The sequence below is a fragment of the Cyrtonyx montezumae genome, unplaced genomic scaffold (genome assembly GCF_038088225.1).
Source record: "Cyrtonyx montezumae isolate F1298 unplaced genomic scaffold, pur_monq_1.0 scaffold_3, whole genome shotgun sequence".
NCBI lineage: Eukaryota > Metazoa > Chordata > Aves > Galliformes > Odontophoridae > Cyrtonyx > Cyrtonyx montezumae.
The window spans coordinates 139,775,267-139,797,009 of record NW_027072034.1 but is presented as its reverse complement, the minus strand read 5'-3'; the positions used below and the strand labels follow the sequence as shown (position 1 = coordinate 139,797,009).

Below are 21,743 nucleotides of genomic sequence, written 5' to 3'. Positions count from 1 at the left end.
GTAACATAAGTTTATAGCTGTGTGTTTATAATGATTTACAAAACTAAGTGCCATAAGTGCTAAGTGCTGTGAATGAACTTCTGTATCAAATCTTAGCACTGTGTCATGGGTGCTCTTTTCTTTGTTACCTAACTTTATCAGCACATATTAATGTTACTGTTCCAGTCCTTTGTTTCCCAAGGAAGCTGTTATTTAACACCTTAACTAGAAGTGAAATCACTTCCAACTTATAGGAGGTACAATAAGCACACATTGTTTTTTAACTTTTTTGAATCCTTTCCTTTTTTAACTGTGAATTTGTTGTGACTTGTGACAGTTCTACCTGTTCTGCAGAGCCATGTGTGGTATATCTTACAGGAAAACTACACGGGGTAAAATGTCTGCCTCATAGTAGTGAGGGAGCTATTAATTAACCTGAGACATCACCACAGTTAATGAGAAGCATTACGCTGAACATTCGTGTTAAATAAAAGTTTGTCCTTTGTCTGTGGTAACTAAAGCAGAGAAAAGTGTGTTGGCTTATATGCCCAGGACAGGTGTAAAAAAGCTTCTGTCTGCATTTTACTTGTGTGTTTCATGAGTGGTTGATTGATTGCTCCATTTTTGACACTGATTTCAATATTTCAAGGCAACCGAGTCCCAAGTGACTTTAGGAATTAGAGAACACAAGTCTCTCTCATCATACAAAGAAAGGTACCTGTCCACCCACCAAATATCCCACCAACCAGCTCCAGTCATGATCATTATAACTTCTCCATAATATAGGATGTAATAGTACCAGTGTCCGTTGATAACAACATGAATCTGCTTTTTTGCCCACATAGTATTACTAGATACTCTTCATTGAGACGGGCCAGCCTGAAGGGATGTCTCATATCCCTTTGAGCAGCTTGTCTTTAGTACTCATAGGCTCTTTCTAACAAGTCCACTCGTCTTTTTCATTTTGCTTTCATTAATTACAGTGCAACATGGCTGTAGTGGCAGGAAAAAAAAGTTACTATTATACTATAAAACTTGCTGCAATTGGGTGCTTCCCATACAGTTTCAGCATATTTGGTTTTATCTTATCACTGTTTAATGTTCCTGGTTATACTGTTGTAGCCTACAGATTGCTAAGGTGAACAGAAGTGTTTTGTTTTGTTTTTAAATCTATGAGTTCTTATACTGTGTTTGGGAAATTAGATGCTTATTCTGGAAAAAATAATAATCTTGTTCACTAACATTTTGTTATTCGAGCATTTTCCCAAGCTGGCACCATGACTGGCTTCTCATTGACTAGAGAAACACTGGGAATTCTATGGAAACTAAGCACCAAAAAAACCGCTTGGGAATTTAACTTTTATAATATTCAGTATCTTGGTGTAATTAAGATTGTCCTACTACAGTTTTTAATAGCTATTTTTTTAGAGGCACTTGGTAAAATGTAAGTGATTAACAGGTTAGTCTTCTTACACAGGAGATCATTTGTTTCTGCTTTTTTGTTCTGTTATTAAAAAGCTTAGTTTTCTATGAAACAGAAGTTAAAAAATCATTTCTTAGATGTAACAACAATGAAAAGAATCTCAGTAGGTAAGGCAGGTGAACACTTGTAAGTGTTGCATCCTCCTGATACGCTTATTATAATAGAAAAAAACATTCTTATTTTCTTTCCAGATATTTGTATGCTCTAGGACAGAAGGTGTGGAAGCGGTGGAAAAAGCGTTACTTTGTTCTTGTTCAGGTTAGTAGACTGCCATGAAATTTCATTTAAACTTATTTATTCTCATATGTAAGTTGTCTGGAGCCATTTATAAATCGTTATCTTCATCGCTACTTCCAAGCTTCTTATGGGATACAGACTTCCCAGGACACCTGTGGTTTTTTAAGTGTATGTTTGTAGTAAACAGAAATGTCACTGAGTTTTACATATGTGAAGTTCTATATGTATAAGTCAATCCTCCCCAACACTGAGCAATGTTTCAACTGAAACCTAGATATTTCTGTACGGAATTGTTGCAGCCTTAAAGCATTCTACTCAACATTCAATCAACACTCAATTTAACATGCATTATCCTAACACATTAGGATTATGAGTTGTCAAGACTGAGAAAATATCAATTTTTTGCAAGTCTTTGGAAACGTATTTTCTGTTTGTGTTTGTCTTCAGATGACAGTTACAAATTTGATGTTCTTGTTTTAGTTCAGAAAACACTGTTGTTCCATGTGTCCTTTATTTTGCTGACAGAAAAATTTTAGTTTGAGTCTCCTGTAAGATTATACGAAGGATGATGCCTGTTGACAAGAATGAAAGCTTCTAAGACTTCTTACAGAAAGCCTTTTTTTTTTCTACCATTCTGTCCGTCATAGTCTCCTAGTTTCTTTCCTACTCCTAAATCATGAAAGTTGTAAGGTTGCTAAAAAAAAGTACTGAACAAAAGGCTGAGAACGTTTGCATCTTATTCTTGCTAAGCTTGATGGTAGTGCAGTGTTATCCCTGGCTGCAGTGGGAATTGGCTTGGATATTGATCACAGAATCATAGAATCAGAATCATAGGATTGGAAAAAAGACCTCCAAGATCATCCATTCCAACCATCTATCATCAATATTTCCCACTAAACCATATCCCTCAGTACAACATCTAAACATTTATTGAACTCCTCCAGGGATAGCGATTCCACCATTCTATTGGGCAGCCCATTCCAGTCTGTATCCATTCTTTCAGAGAAGTTTTCCTAATGTCCAGCCTGAATCTCCTCTGGCACAACATGAGGCCATAATAATTTATGATAATTATTTGAGTAATGGTTATAAAGTTGAAAAGGATCATGTGGAAAAGCTAGGAAAGTAATTTTTGGTTCTGTTCTTACCAAAATTTTCAGAGTATAGATTTTCTGAATATAGATAAGAACTTCTTGTGACGTTAGTAAGATTTGCAATGGTTGGAAAGCTCTCTGTATCAGATATCTGCACAGATGTGAAGACAAAATAACTTCTTGAAGTTACCGGTAAAAGGAAATACTGGATTGTTCCCGTGTCCTTCATACTCTTCTTTCACGCTCCTCCTACATCACATCCTCCCTTGCACAGAAAGAATTTTTTTCTCCCTCCAAACCACAGGTGCCACCTGAGCATTAAAGAAGCACACACCTTAGAGACCCATGTTTTTATGTGTGTAATGGAGAACAGACAAGTGAATTTTAGCTGTCTTCTACCGTCTATGCTGAAATTGAAATACTGGAAGAGAATGTTACGGGAATTTTCCAACTGTGATGGGATTTAGACATCTATGTCACTTTAAAGCACCTACCAACTCGATAAGGCTGTATCAAAAGAACTGTGTTAAATCAATATTTACTGTCCAGGCTGATCTGGATCATTTATATAGTCTACATGATACACACACTGACAATAAACTGAAGTCAATATGCGTAAAATAAACATTTAGTAATGAAAATCAGTCTGTTATATTGATATATCATTGATGTATTGGTGATTCTTCCTCTATACATTAGCTTTTAGCTTCTGTTGGTAAAATATTAAGGCCATGAAATTCAATTGTAAGACAGAAGCTATCAGTATGATTTACACATGGTTTGGAAAATTAACTCAGGTGTGAAATTAGATGAGTAATGTTGCTTTTTCAGGAGAGTGAGTAACGTGCGTCTTTGTTATTGCTATATGTATTAAAAATTAGTAGTGATGATGTGAAAGAACAGCTTGATGTTATAGGAGGGCTACAGAGTCTGGAAATATTAACCTCTTCACTGTATTTGCTTTTCTTCCTTTTAAAATCCAGTCATTTCTCTAAACAGCTGTTCATTTTAATCTAGAAAAAAAATAGTGTTATAACACGGAAGGTTAGAAACATCAGGGGATGTGCTGTGCTTTACTTTGTCCACTGATAATAATAATTGTCAACCAGTAATCTAAGTACATATCAATTTATATCACTTTAATTTCCTTTGTTGTAGTATTTGAAACGTCATAAGCTTTAAAGATAATTGTTTTCTAAACAGCCCAGTTATGGAGGCTGTTCATGCAGCTGAACTCCTGAAGTGGGCTGCCCATTTGTCCTGCAACAGGGACCACAGTCAGGCTCCAGGGTTGTAGTGAGAGCTGCTCCTGGCAGAGTCTTTCTGCACAGTGGGGGCATCCCCTACAGCCACTGCTCAGAAGTCATTTCCAGATTGCTGCCTGTATCTGTCCATCATGAATGCACAGGTTTCTTGTCAGTTTCACACTTTGTTATAGATCAGGTAAAACATCTGAAAATTAGATGTTTGGATTTCTGGAAAATTATGAAATTCAGGTAAACGCAGTTATAAGAGGTGGATTTCCTCTTGTCAAGCATTACTAATTAAGAAGGTGGCTTGATTATGTTTGAAAATATGTTCTGTATTTTTTGCTGTAGTTTTGCACATCTGTTATCCCATGAAGTACTGATAATAATTTGCTGACTTCTAACATAAAACTTTATTAACTACTAGAAATACATATTCACCCAGACATAGATCCATTAAAAAAAAGCGTTCTTTCTGGTGTTTTTCTCTATAATATATGCAAGTGACCACAGTTAATATGGAAGAGGATTTAACAGATTCTGAATTTAATCAACAGTGACAAGTTCTGTATTTCTTTATTCCTCATTTCCAATAATGAACTTTTTTCCCAAGCAATTCTTTTCTGGAGTTTTTCTGTTTCTTTATTTGGTTGAGGGTCTTCAAAATATCTTGGCAAATGGTGAACTGTAAGACTCTGTGATGTCAGTATTTCTTAGTAAACTACTCTGTTTAAAAAAACATTTGAAATATGTTTTTAAAAGTAAAATCTACAACTCTGTGATCTCTGTAATAGTGGTAAGGTTAAAAATCAGCAGAGCCATATAGTCCAGATTTAGGTTTAGAGGTGTGTGACTACATAGTGTTCTTTCTTTCTGAGGTAGTATATGACATCATTCTTAGGAATATAAACCAGGAAATACCAAGCAGTACTGAAGGTGATATCATTACTGGACCTAGATAGAACGACACAGGTGGGGCCAAGCCTGTGTCAGGGCCCTGAGGGCATTAATGACCTAACTGCCCCTGGCCAGGCCTTGGGGACTTCCCATTCTCTGCCCACAACACAGGCCAGCATTTCAGTACCCAGGCCATCATTCCCAGCTCCAGCAACAACTCAGCGATCCAGTTTCAAGCTTCCCTTAACCTTGGCCATCCTATCCATGGGCTGTGATGAGCCTATGGCCTGGCCCAGCCTGAACCATCCCCATGCCCAGGGAGGTGCTTGTTGCTCAGGTTCCAGGGCTGTCCCGCTGCCCCTTCACTCCCTGTCTGTTCACTGGGCTTGGGCCCTGACTATCAGGCCCTGTCCTGTGGCATAATCATATTTTCTTTGGGATACTCTAAATGAATTTTGCTAAAAAGCCGAAATACTTAAAATGGCACTCTATTTTCAGAGGAGCATTATGCAGATAATTCTCTCATGCCTTCTTTCTTATATTCCGTAAATATCAGTCTTTTTTTAAAGGGAGTCAGAAGTTTTCAGTCAATGGAGATGAAGTCACTGGATGTTGAGATGGACTAGTGTGCAGGTACAGCACCAACTAATGTATGAGTGAGGCTGAAATCAGCTGTATGCTTATATCCTTGCATAATTTTACAGATCTAAGAGGTGATACTATAGTTCAAAAAAAGTCAGATGGCCAGACATTCTGCAGTTCTCGGAGACAGGAGTTTCACAGGCCTGTGTAATTTCACTTCCTTTAAGCTTACAGTGTTTGCACATTCACAGGCTCTTTTTTTCTGGTCACCCTTTCTCAGTCTTTCCAGCTCTTCAACATTGCCAATATTTCAATTTTTTGCCAATGGCTACTTTTCATCTCCCAGCTGTAGCTGGGGGGATTAGGCTTTATAAAAACAAACTGAAGGTTCTAGTACTTACAGTCTTCATGTTGAACTGTTCAGTTACATGTTTGTCCTTCCAGCTGCATTTGAAGTGTTAGGACAATCCATCTGCAAAGATTATTTGTTATATGTAAAAGTGTGTTTTATTTCTTTAGCATAACAGAGATCTAATTTAAGCAGTGTACATGTATTGTGAAATATTAGTTCTGGAATGGAATTGAGCAATTAAGAATTCTTGTCTTATTCAGGTTAGCCAATACACATTTGCAATGTGCAGTTACAGAGAAAAGAAGTCTGAACCTCAGGAACTGATGCAACTGGAAGGATACACTGTGGATTATACAGCTCCTCACACAGGTATTTTTTATCTTTGGGAAATACAGTATGTTTTTGTAAAACAGCTAAATTGTTTTTATTCATTTTGATCTAGTACCGAAAGCCACCAACAGTTTTTTGTTGTTTTTTTTTTTTTTCCTCCATCTATAGGTTTTGCAAATATTCCATTAAGATTTTCTAGTGTGAAAAGTCAGGAGTTTAGAAAGAAGCTTGCTGTTAGAAGAAAAACACACTAAGGTTGCCTGAAATGTTATAGGGCCATATAATGATACAAGGAAAAATTATGAATTCCAGTCACTCTTTCCTGTTTAACTGTGGTTTTGATGGTAGAATCATGTGGCTGTACAAAGTAGATTTTGAAATGATTTGGAAAAGATGATTGATGACATTGAATGCAGAGTAATAAAAATAAAATAAAATTGCAAATAGCAGAAAAATCAACCAAATTTAGTAATATGACAGCAGAAGGAAGTTGAAGTTACTCATGTAGAGAAAAGGAATTTTGTTGTACCTAAACACTGGAGTACTGTGTATTTAAGTGGCTTCTAATAAATTGAATATAGATCCTTGGAAAGGGTAACATTATATTCAGAGTAACTGAAAAGCCTAACAGTGCTCTGAAGATATTTGGAAAATCAGTGTGATGTTATGTCCCAAAAAATCCCTGGTGCAACCACACTGCATCTTGTGTGCTGTTCTTATTATGTACTCACAGAATAAAGTACTTGCATGAGAAAAGGTACCAAAGAAGGAGAAGAAAGGTTGAGAGGAGATATGGAGTTGCTTCTGTTATGGAAGAAATAAATAAAGTAGACTTTCATCAAAGAAACTGATGCCTTAAAGGAGGATATGCTGGAGAAATACAAAATAACATATGGCACAGAGAAGATGAATAAGAAATAAATCGGAATTGAATTAGAAATGAAATAGTGGAAGTATTTTCTCCTTTGATTTCAGTAGTTAATTCTACTATTAGTTTGTATATATATTACTACTTAATCCCTATAATGCTAGATTTTATCTTATTTCTAGGTCATAAATACCTATAAAATGATCTACCAACTGACCCCTACACAAACATACTCAGAGAAAAATCAGTTAATTCATGCTATAAACATTGATGGTGATTTAGAAGTAACTTACTAAGATTACCTTCCTTCTTTTGTGCTTCAGGTCTTCAGGGTGGTCGAATGTTTTTCAATGCTGTTAAAGAAGGAGATACTGTAATATTTGCCAGTGACGATGAGCAGGATAGAATACTCTGGGTTCAAGCAATGTACAGAGCCACAGGTCAATCGTATAAGCCTGTTCCTGCAAGTCAAGCTCAGAAGATGAATCCTAAAGGAGGAGATGTCAGTGCAGATATATCCCCACTCTGTAAGTTGCTTTCTTTTTGTGTGGCTTTGGTTTTGATTTTACTTGCTAAAATACGTACAGGCTCCTTCAATGAAGTTTAATTAAGAAGAACTCATTCACTGGGGAAATTTGCCAAGCAATTTGTTGTTATCCAGAAGCTCTTTAACTCAAATTATTGTTGCCAGCCAGGGAAATCCTGACTTGGAGGTCATTATTTTTATTATAATCCATGAAAATGCGACAATTAGCTTCATATTCATTACAGTTGACCCACATATTACCATGGAGATGGTGTTTAGTGTATATTTTTCACTCGTCAGGAAGTATCGTGTTGCATAGAAAAACATCAATTTAGTCTCAGGATTTTATCAATTTAGATCAGGTTTTTCATAGATTTTATACACAAGGTGTCTAAAAATTGTAAGGTAGACAGTACATTGTGAGTTGAAAGGCACTAGATGTGCCACTAGATTTTTATACTTTTCAATGTGATAACACAATACATATAAAAATTTAGAAGTAAATAAGTTTAGTTTAAGTTTTCCTCATCACTCTTTGAGGAAAATATTGTTTTAAAGACAATCAAGGTAGGTAACATATATTAACAGTAGCTTAAAAATTGTGTACAATATATTTAAAAGTATTATATCATGAAGATAACTGCATTCATGGAACATGTATGATTTCATTGTTTCAGGAGCTGAAATGAGCAACTTTTCTATCTTAGAAAATTAAAAAAAATGGAAGTATTTTTTAGTAGCTATTAAGTGTTTACAACCTCAAATGACTGTTATCAAATAATCTTTATCCATACAGTGAAAGAGGGGAGACATTTTTTAGACTCAAGTTGGTTTGCAATCTGAAGTCTTCAGCGAGTTGACTCAAAATGGTTGTCCTCTGTGACTCAGTCTAATATACTTCTATTCGTACTGTAGTCTTCTGTCATTGCACTACTAGAAGACAGTAAAATATGCTGGTTAAATCAAGTATTAACTGTACAAAAACCTGACAGAATTGTAAATAACACTAAAAAAATCATGTTTCATCTTACAAAAGCTCTGGTATCTGTTGAATTTTTAATCTGAGCTGATTTTGAAGGTTGAAGTAACCACACACCAGAGATTTTTACGGTGAATTATGTTGTAGAATGTAGGCAACATTGCAAAAGCAAAGATGGAGCAACAGCCGAGAAATGCATCCACTCTTCCAATGAGCTGACCTGGAGCTGGGCACAGGGAGATAATTATGTTCACCTCATAATGTTTCTACTTCATGAACATCACCTGGAAAGCACAGAAGAGTCAGAAATAGCCAATGAGTTGCTTTTTTATTTCTTGGGCACAGTATTTACTTGAGGGTGGAAGCAAGTAGGAAACACCAACAAAGCTATAGAAAGAAACAATTACAAACTTCAATTGCAAGTTTTATAGTAAATTATGTTTCCAGAGGCAAAATTTCTAATCCTGATTTAGAATAAAATGGGCATACCTAGAACAATGTATTCATACAGTTGGAGAAGGTGATGGAGTGATGGCTGCTGTTAGTAACTTGGTCATACAGGCAGCGCATAAGGGAATTGTAACATCCTAATGAAGCAGCACAAAGCCAAACAAGCACAAAGGGATCATTCTCATCTTACACCACCATTAATTCAAAGTGAAAATATCTACGGGGAAGAGAGAAAATGGAAAAAAGCTAGATGAATAATTGTTTGATGTGTGATAGATAATTTTCCTCATCTCTCTTTTGGAATTGTATGTCTTATCAAAACAGATCAGAAGAGAAAGAAAAAATCTTTGGAGATTTCAGAGAGACCATTTGTAACAGTTGTTATAAAGAAGTTTAAATCGCATGTGTAGAACATCAAATATGATTTATTAAACAGCAAGGAAGTAGTAAAGTTAGACAAACACAAAGCCATACATTGATATTAGAAAGCATCAAACCAAAGACAGGAAAGTTGAAGACATTTTCCAATGATATATCCACCTGACTAAAGGCACATCACAGGGGAAGATTATGTGGACAATTAAGTCATCCTTGTGGAGCAGCCAGTGTAATGTGATCAAGAAGAGAGAGAAGGCAATTTGAGACAATTTGTCCAATGAAGAAATGCTTTGAGATTAGTCATGGAGGTATAACATTGACATTTTCAATCTATTTGAATAGACCAATGACAAGTACCATAAACATTCTCTTTCTTGTTTGATGGTATGACAACAAATGAGACCCAAAAGGATGAATTTCATATTTCTTTTAAATTTTATTTTTATTGCTCTGAACCTTTGGAGTGATTGAATCAAGGGCTCTGTGGAAAGAATAGAATATGCTGAGTATTGAGGTACTGGTGTCATAATACACGCACACAAGAAATACTGTTGCTTAGGCTCATGGTGACATTGCTCAGTTTTTGAATGCTTGGTAATGTTCTTGTAAAGCAATTCCTTCAAAACAGTGTCAAGGTGTTTCTTTGTGTATGTTCAATTTATTCAGTCATTTTAAAACAAATAAATAAAAGGTAACTTTTCATTTTACAGTTTTCTCAGCAAGTTTAGCATCTTTTTTATCCACCATATTCTTTGTAACTGTAAGAGTGGAATACCTCCACTCTCCCTGTGTGTTCATGCCATTCTCCCTCCTGTCCCTGTCCCTTTTGTCTCCAACTACTCCCATCTCCTTTCCAGGAATATGAGGCTAACACCAGCCTCCAACACTCGCTCCTTAGGCAGGCAATAAGTCACCTTTATCTTCTCCTCCATGCTACTCAAAAACTTATGAAAATAATCTTCTATCCTCCTCAAATCTGTCCTTCAGCAAAGTAGTAGCAATTCATCACTGTGCTACCTCCAGCCTCGAGCTCGAGCCTGATTTGCCAGTTTGTTTTCTCATGTTCTTCCACTTTCAGTTTATTATTTCATTGTCTGATGCGTAAATGATAAGGTTTTGGGGGGCATGGACTCTCTTCTACCTGTGTTTCTAGGCATGCAGAAGCACTGCATGCTGGAGTCTTAGTCAGTGTTCAAAATTTGAAATGCTCCTGGTATCAGCTGTCTCTCTGTGGAACGGCATTTGAAGTAATGTAATGTATGTCTTGTCACTGTCTTTTTCAAAGAGCATGTACAACTTCATTCAACCAGTTCCAGCCTCTTCTGTTCCCAAATCATAGTTCCTACCCTGCAATACCAGGTTTCTTTTTCTTCCTGCTTCCCTGCCTGAATTGGTTCAAACTGGTTCTGCTATGCTAAAACTCAGTGAGGGTCACAATAGGGAGGAGGCCACACTTCACAGCACCAGTTCCTGCAGATCACCCTTCAACGGAGTAAATGCTACAGAAAACTGTTTGCTACTGGGCTGGAAGAAGGCAGAGATGGTACCTGATAATTTATCAATAGGAACCACCCACCCAAGCATGTGCTATAAAAACATGGTGTTTTTGGTTCTAATTCAGTCCTAATTCACTCAATGCTATTGACTGACTGAGGATGTGGTGATTTTTTTATCACATTGGTACCTAGTCTAAAATTGGAATTTTCTTGCAAAGATTGCAAAAGGCATATTCAGGATGCTGTTCTGCTAAGATGAATGTGCTTGTCTAAAAGAATAGCCAAGGGTTTTCTGAAGTGTAAATAGTAACTTTTGTTAGTTTTTAACCCTCGTTTTATAGAAGACATTTGATCTACCTTGATCTGAAAAAAAAAAAAAGAATAAATAAATAAAGAATATATTTTTTTTGTCTAATACCTTCCAAACTGTGAAATTAATACTTAGCCTGGATTTCACCATATAATATGGAAGTATGAGCCTACACTGTGAGTTTGAGTTAGAGGCAACTAGAAGCAGGACAGCAAATTCATTAAGAGAAGAAAATTAATTGTTAAAAAGCAGAAGTATTATTGTCCCAGAATTCTCCCCATTTCTCCTTCCTGATATTTCATAAGGTTGAGAGAATGTTAAGAAGAAAATGGAAATGTAATTTTTGTGTATCACAGAATAGCAGTGTTGATGTCTTTTGCCTTTGACTGTAATCTGAATAGGATAGGTATATCTCATAAGAATCTGAAAAATACAGTCATACTAACCATTTTTAAATCTCATTCCTATAGCATTTATTAATTCCTTATAATAATTTAAGCTTATAATTCATTTAAAATCAATCAGATTTTGTAATCTTTTGTATATATGTGATAATTGTAAAATAAGATGTAAAGATTACATTAGATTTATTTTTCCATTATTTCTTGCTTGCCTACAGCTAGTAAAGGTAAGTTTTACATTACTTTTTATGTTGTCAGACTAGATTTGGTAAGTGACATTCTGTTGCTTTTTGACATTGTTATTCTGTTTGATTCAGTTAGTGATGGGAATCAGTTGTTGATCTTTCTGTAGATTAAATATAGCATGCAATTTTTTTCTAAAGTGTTTCATTTATTTTCCCCAAATTATTTAAGAGAAAATACTGTTTTCCAAAGTCATTGTTGTATTCAGTGCATGCCTCACATTTTCAAATCATCTAGATGACAGTATCAGAATAGTTTCTGTTTCTTTTTTGACATTGGGTCTGATTTCAAAAGAATTCTTTTAAGTATTTAAAAAAAATGCTTTCATAATGGAGAATCTTTTATATATCTGTAGTAACCACAGGAAAAAAAAAAAACAGCACCTGAAGCCATTTAAATTAAGAAAGATTTAGTTGTGTTTAATTTGTGTAGATCTCTGCCACTGGTAAACATGAATACTTTTCCTTTTCTATGATCTGCCTTATTTTAAATAGTCAATCAGTAAATCAGATATCCGTATGAGATGGAAAGCTTGTAAGAAATGTGGAAAATAGTCACATGTTAGTGTGGGGTGGGGAAGCTTTTAGGTGTGTATGAAGCATTTTGGAATCTGTGGATATTTTCACACTGTATTTTAGTACTTTCAGTAATGTAGTTGTGTTGGTAGCAGTTTATCTTCAAATTCAGTTTTAATATATTTAAATGGTACTAATTAAGAGAAAGCACTGTCTGCATCTGTGTCAAAAATATGACTTAAAGTTGTTATTGATGATAGGCTAGTGTAATGCTAATGGAAATGCTGTTAATCTGTGTAATTACATAAGCTACTGATCTTTTAACCATTAAAAATACATGCTGCTATTTCTCTGGGATGATAGCTTCATACCTTACACCATCAGTGTATTGTCATATTGTTTATTTGCTACAACCACCTTGGTGAAATCTGTCACATGGATGTGACTCTTGCTTTGACAATGCAAAGCCAAGTGATATGAATTAGTTTCTGCATCTTTCTAAGATGTGATGCTGCAGATCCTTCAGCTTGAATTAAATAATTCTCCCATCCACAAATACAGCTGAAAGTTGGACTTGACATGGATCAATATAATCTGGGGCTAAATTTCTAAATGTGACTGATTATGTTAGCATCATGCTCGCAGATCAATATTGAGTTTTATTATGAACCTGGCTCTATAATTGGGTTTAATCAATAAACTTTTGTCTCCTTTCCTTTAGAAATTTTAGGTTTGTACTATGCAGGTTTTCAAAATTGCATTTAGGATACACTTAGATCTGTACTTCTCTAGTAACGAATATAAAAAGATCTAGGTTTGAATTTAAAGGAACAAAGAACCAAGACAATTGAAAGGGGAAGTCAATTTTTAAGTTGATAAGACTGTTCACTCCAATACAGTCTATAGAAACCAAGACGGCTAATGTGCTAATACATAACTAGTCCTTTTGGGCACTGTAAGGCTTTTCCTGTCCATACTTGATAGATAATTCACATTGAGGACTTTGACAAAACATAGCTTTAATGAAAGCAATCACTAGAGCTTCCCTTTTGATAAACCCGCGGGGTTTAAAGGCGTTGAAAGATGCAATCTGTGACGAACAATAAATTTGGGCCTTTGATTGAAGTGCCATTTGGGATGGTATGTTTTCTCAATGTATTTACACAAAAATGCTGCTCCCTTTTTCACTACTCTTTGCTTGAAGGTTGAAGGAGCTCTTTGCCATTACTACATTAAGGTTTGTCTCATTAAAAGCCGAGTACAAAAAGAAGGCTGGAAATGACCTAGCTCAAGTCAGCGCGTTCATTTCTGCTCCAGTTTGCCATTTGAGAAGTAGGCTTCAAGCCATGTTGAATATTTCTATGAGTGCTACTCTGATCTGCAGTAAATCTGTTCTTGCTTATCTACAGAAATAAATGCATAAAGCTTTTTTTTTTTGTTGTTGTTGTTTTTTGTTGTTTTAATGGCAGGAAGGATATTTAGCAAATTTGCTAGAATTAGAAAGAGCCACACAAACCCAAGAAATTACAGGACACGTGTTTTTGTTTTGTAAATCAATTCCACAAAAGGACCATGTTTGACAATTGGTTTTAATGTACAGGTTTTTATATTATAGTAGAAAAATAATTAATTGATACTATTTGTCAGATAAAAAACATGCTTCTTTAAGAAGTAACTTGAACAACTGCCTATGTAACTTGTTCCTTTGCAATTTTTTCAAGTTTATTTACTGAAAATTATATGCCATATTACATTTGCATTTGTAAATCTGCATGCATTGTAACATATATTCCTCTGCACATTCTCTCTTTGGTGTGAACAGATACAGACCGTGGTCAGAAACATGGCATGGAAGAGTTTATTTCTGCTAATCCCTGCAAATTTGACCACGCTTTCCTCTTTCAACTGCTTCAGAGGCAGACCTTGGATCACAGATTGAATGACTCCTATTCTTGTTTGGTGAGTATAGACTAGAAGATAGCTATAAAGAAGTGAGAAATAGTTGTTATAAAGTAGTCCTTTCTTCTTCGTTCATTCAATACCTGTGGTTGTAGTTGGAATAAAGGGTCCAATCGATTGCTTTCAGATTTGAAAATTATACACTTGCAAACTGCTGCTGTGCCACTCGATAGAAAGCAGAGACCCAAACTGTCTCTGATTTTATCAGCTGAAATTTATCATGTCTTCTGCGGAGGTTTGAATAAAAACAGGAGGTTTTAATAACAGTCAGAGCCCCTGCAGTAGGATTTACTGACACCTGTACAGGCATTTTAAGGTACAAGTGCAGCTACTTCATGTCAGACATTTTCATGTACCTTGTAATTCTTCATTGTGCAAAGATGTGAAGAACTAAAAACACCAAAAGAAGAGAAGCAGAACCATAGGCAATAAGTAACACAAGTATGTGTTACCTTAATCGCACGTAACAAATTATAATTATTGAACAAAATATTGTGTAATATGTAATTATTGAACAAAAACAAGAGGGATCTCTATACCAAAGTGAACATTTTTTCACATTTCAAGTCACCTGAGGGAGAGAAGATACTGACATAGCATGTTTCTGTATTTGTAGCTGCAGTTTCCCTTCACTTTGAAGCACTTTCTGTTCTGTGCTTTGTGGAGTTAAGAGCTGAGGACAGGGCTGTTCCTGTTTCACGTTCAACAGGGAAAACTAGCAGCAATTATGTGGGAGTCTGTCATGTTACACACATATTTGTTAAATATCTTCATTTGGATCAGACCTGGTAACTTCTGGAGGCTTTCTTTTTCACCAAATGCATTCTGGTATCTTGATCTCTTACTGAGGACCTAAAATGTCTCATGTCATAATGTTTTTTTTCCACTTTACCATCTCAACAGAAATAAAAATAACTTTTAAAAGAAATTTTAATATATATTATTCTGTCTGGTCATATAGTATAACGATAACGATGGATTTTTTAGATTTGTTTGCATGTGTAAAAAGAAAAAAAAATTATTTATGACAGTTGTTTCCTTTTTAAAATACTGCCAAATAAGTACGTATAGAAAAAGTTAAAAGACTCATTTTCTGTCTGTGGGTTGCACATTGAATCAAAGAAGAGGCCTGAAGGTACATCTGTACAAAGTAATTGGCACTCAAAGAGAAAATGGTTAGCTTTCTAACAGTGCATTGAGGTCAAAATCTTTTTTTATAATAATAATATAGTAAGACACTTAATATAACCTTGAAATCAGGAACTTTTAAGAAGAGGTTATGTGAAATACGCAGTGCTATAGCAACCATAAAGCAGATGCATTTCTTATTGTTCTTTTTTAAATTCGACTTTTAATGAGTAGAATGGGTGATCATCTTTTGTTAAATTGCACATTTAACTGTATCTTTTTAAATTATAAAATAGAGACTGTTAAGGTAGCAGTAGAATGTTTGAACATGTAAGTGTGATGATTTTTGCCTGGACAGCTCATTTCTTATCATTTTTAGAAATTGTGTGTGCTTTTATTGCAATGAAATATGGAACAGTCAATCACACATGCAAATTCTAAAAATAAAAAATAAAAATGTTTAAACTGAATATTAAGCCCTGTATTAAACTGTTTACTGACCTAAACTTTTTTAATTTTGTATTCTTCTAGGTAGGAGGGCTTTTTTTCTGCCTATGTTTTTGGAATTATACAATACATGAAAAACACACAGTTATCTAATACACTGAAGCATATAATTATGTGTTTGTGACTCCTACATGGGTTGTGGGGCTGGGCAAGGGCAAGGAAGGTCCACATTAGTATGAAAATGAAAACATTAAGGCAGCTTTCCTACAGAATCTGAAGTTAATTTAAAGTTCTTTAAAAATGTGTGTTCCTGTCAGAATTGTCAGCTGTGAGAACACAAGAGATTTTAATAGCGAGCCATTTGCTTCTGAATTGCTAGAAGTTTGCATCTATGTAGGATTCTGTCATGTTTTTCATAAAAATTTAGTGAGAGATTGGTGACAACAGCAGAATATCAGTCACAGTTACCACAGTTTATTGTATGTAAGGATAGGACAAATATTACTAAAGAAATTCAGTTAAAATCCCCTTTCTTTCTTCTTTCAGCAGAATACCAATATTTTCCAGCAAACGTGTGTAAATTACATGAGCCACTGCTACATGAGTCGATATTAGTTTAAAACACTAATCACTGCTCTGGGTGCTGGAATTAAGCTAAGTGTTCTCTAGGAATAGCTGAAGCTCTTTAAAGGCAATGGACAAATTGACTTTAATTACATTAATCAGGAGCAAACAAATTTTTTAAATAAGACTGAGATGTTCTTGTTTGCAAATAGTGTGTTAAATTTGGGAGTTGATGGGAGTATATAAAATTTAGGATTCTTTCTCATGCACCTCTTTTAGTGAAGTTACAACACTGCTAGTCTTAACTTGATGTGAGTGTATTTTAAGTATAGTTTCCTATAGTATGTTTGCTGATATTTTCTATAAGTATTAAACATTTGAGCTTACAGAAGTATTCACAATCAGTAGTGAGATATGGTCTTCATCTCCAAGACTGATGCCTTAAATTCATGACTTGCAAAATTGTTTTGCTTATCCAAGTCATTTGTACATTTGAGTTTAGGCGTTCCTCAGTCTTTCTCAATAATTTGAAAAGGATGATAAGATAGAAATGTCACCACTATTAAGAACAAAGAAAAATACCTCTTTAAAAAATGACTGTGCAGTAGCTATGGTTTTCCAGGCTTTATGTTTTTCTCCTTGTGGCTTTTTGGAAGCTCGCTATGACATCTTTTCTCATATTGGTAGGCAAAGCAATCAAGGCTCTTCTGTATTTCATTTCTATATCAAGAATCTTTTTTTTTTTTTACATACTGAATTTATTCCCTCAGTACCTGTTTTAGTGAAGCAAAAGTGCCTGTACATTGTTCATGTCTGTGCCAGGGTCATACTGTTATGTTCATACCAAGCCTGTGCCCAAATAAGCCTTCTGTCAAAATACAAGCACTGCTCTAAAAATAATGCCTTCTATTTTATTTTGTTGGCCCATGACTTCAGAGGTGATGGTTGATGATATGGTAGTAGAAATGGAACCTTCCCACCAATATTGCATTACATTTTGTTGCTGTACAACAGATGGCAGCAGAAGGGTAGTCTGATAAATGGTGTCTGACAAAGATTGAGACAAAGGTGTGGAGGCAGCAATGTAGACAACAAGCCATGTTCTGAGCAGCCACGCAAATTTTCAGGAGTGCAGCATGCAGGCTCTTGTTCATTGCTGGTGAAAATGCACGGCTAATGGTGGTGACTGTTGAAAAACAGTGCTCAGTAGCTGAGAATTTGCTCTATCAAATATTATTATTTTGCTCTTTGTTTCCATTGTTGACTCCATGGAAGAAAAAAATAGGAGGCATTACTTTCAGAGCAACCTGCATAGTTCCCCAGCATATCTAATTGTCATTTAATATCCAGTCTTATTTCTCTTACTAAATAAGATACTTTTCAATAAGCTACCTGCCTTTGTATCTTTTATCCTGCTTGTTTGAAGGCTGTTAAAAGTGCATGCTTATTCTCTACAGAATGAGGAAAATGGTCAAATTGTATCTCATCACTCAGATTAAAGTTACAGCCATTGGGAACTGATTATCCAGAAACTGTATTTTAATCAGTGTTAATGATATTAGTGTACCTCACCATTACTCAAATGTTCTCACACAGCTTACAGTTAATTCTTAAAGAAAAACACCTGATGATTTTCTAGGGTTAATTTTGTATCAGGTAGAAAGGTTTTGATATAATCACCCTACTGTGGATGTATTACCTTGTTTTTGTTAACCATGTATTTCATGGTGGTAGTAACTCAGAACAGTAAATGGTTTTCTGACATTTAGTCCTTTCAGTAAGAGGTTTATTATTCAATCCAGCTTCCAGTGCTATAAGCATAGCCAGCTATAAATCGTTCTACTATAAAAATTCTATGTAATGCACACAAAAATACAAGCTTCTGTTCTTTGTTTGATTTAAAAGCTGTGAGTGGGAAGTCTCAAGATGTGTATGGTTTTTCTTTTTGCCTTTTTCTTTCAGGGTTGGTTTAGCCCAGGCCAAGTCTTCGTGTTAGATGAATACTGTGCTCGCTATGGAGTGAGAGGTTGTCACCGCCATCTTTGCTATCTTAATGAGTTGATTGAACATTCAGAAAGTGGTTCTGTCATTGATCCTACCTTACTCCACTACAGTTTTGCATTTTGTGCTTCTCATGTTCATGGCAACAGGTAATTTAATGCTGCATTTTTTAATTAGTAACCTTATAAACAGGCAAATTATTTCCAGACTCCTTCACCAGATAGAGGTGTTGAACACATCAGAAGTTGGTTCTTGAAAGTTTTGTCAGAGGTGATGGAGTTTCTATATGGATTATATAAAAAAATAATTCAAAACTCTTTCAATTTATACTTAATGCAAAGTGTTTTCTTAAACATTGTATAGACAGATTCAAGGCAGAAGGATATCATCCTGCATTCTGTGTTTGTATTGTGTTGTTGAATTACGTTTCCAGTGAACATTTTGAACAATATTGAAGTTTATTAAAGGGAAGCTTTGACAGCTTTTCTGTGGTCTGTAGCTTGGCAGCTAATCATACAATACTGTGTTCTTCTGGCTGTGCTGCCACAAGGAATAAAAACATATAGTTGGGATTGTGGTGTGACCCGATCCACAGGGAGCTAGAACACTTCTGTATTTCATCCACTCAAGGAGAAGACTGTTTCACTGGACACAGTGATGCTCATGTGATTATATCTTCCTTCCTCTTGTGAGTGAAAGACTTGTTAAAAATAGAGTTGTTGATTTTCTGTGCTAGAAGCACACATTTATTGAAAGAGGTCTGTGCCCCATCTGTGCCTCATTCCACATTGTGAAGGAGCTAGCTCAGCTCTTGGTTAGTGCGTGCTGGAGGTAGGATCCTAGGATAACTTGGTGGAATGGACCTCAGGAGGTATACAGCCAACCTTGTGTCAAAACAGGGTTGCAAAATCAGACCAGGTTGCTCAGGGCATAACCAAGTCAGAGCTTTACCCAAACTGAACTTGTCTTATTTCAATTTAGATATATTAGTTGTCTCTCATCCTCCCATCTTGCACCACTGAAAGAAAATCTGGCTGCATCTTGGTGACAACCTTCTGCTACAGAATCCATTCAGTCCCCTTGGATGCCACTTATTCTTCAGACTGAACAAACCCAGTTCACCCAGGCTCTTTCTTAGAGTGAGTGCTCCTGCCCTTGATTGATGTGATGTCCTCCACTGAGCTTGCTCCACTTTATCCATATCCTTCTTAAACTAAAGTGGAAGATGGGACAAACAGTGTATCACATTACAGGATGACAGGCATTTGAGGCCTACTGTGTACACTTGGCCTGTAGAGTGCTGTAAGAAATGTGATTTAAAAGTTCAAACATTTGAAAAATAATTTATCTTCCCCTCTCAACTGGTCCAGTCCTGCCACAAGGGGAAAAAACCCTTTGCAGTCATGAAATGAGGTTGCTGTGATGCTCTGAATAAATCCCTAAAATTGAATCCTGGTAGGGATGAGGGAAAAGAAAGGTTTTATTCCCAACTTGTTTGCTTATCTTGTCTTGCAACCAGTCAGTCATAGTGGCTGCTTTTCTCAGCCTTGAGCCAGTCAAGTTCCCTTGGCTTAGACAATGCCTTCCACCTGTGAGAATAGGAGCTAAGTGTTAGTGCTCTGAGTGATTTGGCAGAGAGAGATTAACATTATGTAATAATCGATTATAATATACAAAATTAAAATGCTTTTCAATACACATAAAATATTCTCAAGAATCTTGGCATTCATACTGGTAAGTTAGGAGAATTTCTGGCTTTTATTTGGTAACATATTCTCTATAAAAGCCTGCTCCTTTTGTCAGTTCCTGAAGAATCTGATATATTTGTATTTCCTATTAAGTCTAAGTCTTTGTTGTTTCTAGCCCTTTTATTACTGGTTTCAGCCTAATGAGACAAATACACTGTGATAATTGCTCAAACTTATTTCAAGAATTCAAAAGGAAGGTAGATATATTTCTTTTTCATTTCATAATTTAAGTGAAGGACAGCAGTGCGTGCAGTGCATGAAAATATCTCAGAGAGCACATCATTTACACAGTGGTAAGCACTCTGTTTGTATTCTGTCTATTCCTTCTGTACAGATATTCTCTGAATAGCATTATGAGTGTTTTAGGAATAAAAGAAGTGTTGAACAGAGAGGGTCTAACTAGAACTGAGATATTGTAAAAAGGAGGAAAAAAGAAACATGAAGAAAGAAGAAAAGTAAGTCAAGGACAGAAGCAGACACACTCACTGAGGATGACAGACATATATACACATAATACATCCACTCATTCATCTGCTACAGCACTAAGAAATAGTAAAAGGGAAAAAGAATTTCACAGACAATGCATGACAGGCCAAAGTTCTAGGCTGATCCATGGCGTTATACATCTTAGTTTTCTAAGTCAGGCTGGGAATTAGAAGGACGACATAACAAAGAGCTTTGTACTCTGGACATGATGTATTCAATTTATTCTTCCCATCTGCTTCATAGTGGGATCTTAGACCTTCCACAAGCCTGAGAAAGATCATCGAAGGTGATCATGAAGATGATAGTGATGGGGGAGCATATAGACATGCAGCTGTATCTGCGGTTCAATTTACCGATTTCTTTTAGGCGTGAATTTTATAGTAATGGACAGTCTACTGACATCAGTCAAATAATCAGACAAAGGTGTCACTCACCTTCCTGATTTCAGGTAATTTCATGAGTCTGAGAAACTCAGGCACAAGTCACAGCAGACCTGCAAAATATCCTGGGGCTATACCAGGACATAGCAGAGCACACCAGTGGCTGCATTTGATTTCTTAAATAAAAATGATGAGGAAGCAATCTTTTAGGATGTACCCCAGATGTCCATTTCTCATAGGCACTCTCTAAGATCCCAGCTGTGTGGTAAATACAGCTCCCAGTAGTCAACTGCCAACAAGGCTGAATCAGCTTTGGTTCTTTCTACCCTTCATACATCTCTGAGGTCCTTTCAGCAGATTTGTAACCTGCAGGTATTCCCTGTGCTCTTTTGCCACACTTTTGGGCTTGAAATATAAACTCTTTCATGCTGTAAACTGTAACACTACCACAATAGCCATGCTTTTATTTCAAAACATCTGGAATAAATGCATTTAAGGAAATCATTGTGGAGCTTCAGGGGTGGTACCAAACACAGGGGAGCCCTGAGCTGAGCCCTGGTAGTAGGCTGTGTGCAGCAGACCTAGCCACAGATCTCAGACCAGAGAACAGTGGGGAATGTTTTCTTTCCTATCTGCAGCAGAGTTTGACAAAGTTATCAAGCA

General features: G+C 35.9%; 1 protein-coding gene across 2 annotated transcripts in view; it reads left to right on the top strand.

Moving 5' to 3' along the window:
• Positions 1-21,743, top strand: part of CADPS2 (calcium dependent secretion activator 2) — a 297,492-nt gene that overhangs the window by 178,720 nt on the left and 97,029 nt on the right. For both annotated transcript variants that reach the window (XM_065743498.1, XM_065743497.1), the window contains exons 9-13: positions 1,654-1,720; positions 6,132-6,240; positions 7,393-7,596; positions 14,190-14,326; positions 18,428-18,615. In XM_065743498.1, coding sequence (XP_065599570.1) covers positions 1,654-1,720; positions 6,132-6,240; positions 7,393-7,596; positions 14,190-14,326; positions 18,428-18,615 — 705 coding nt within the window. The remainder of the gene's footprint in view (positions 1-1,653; positions 1,721-6,131; positions 6,241-7,392; positions 7,597-14,189; positions 14,327-18,427; positions 18,616-21,743) is intronic.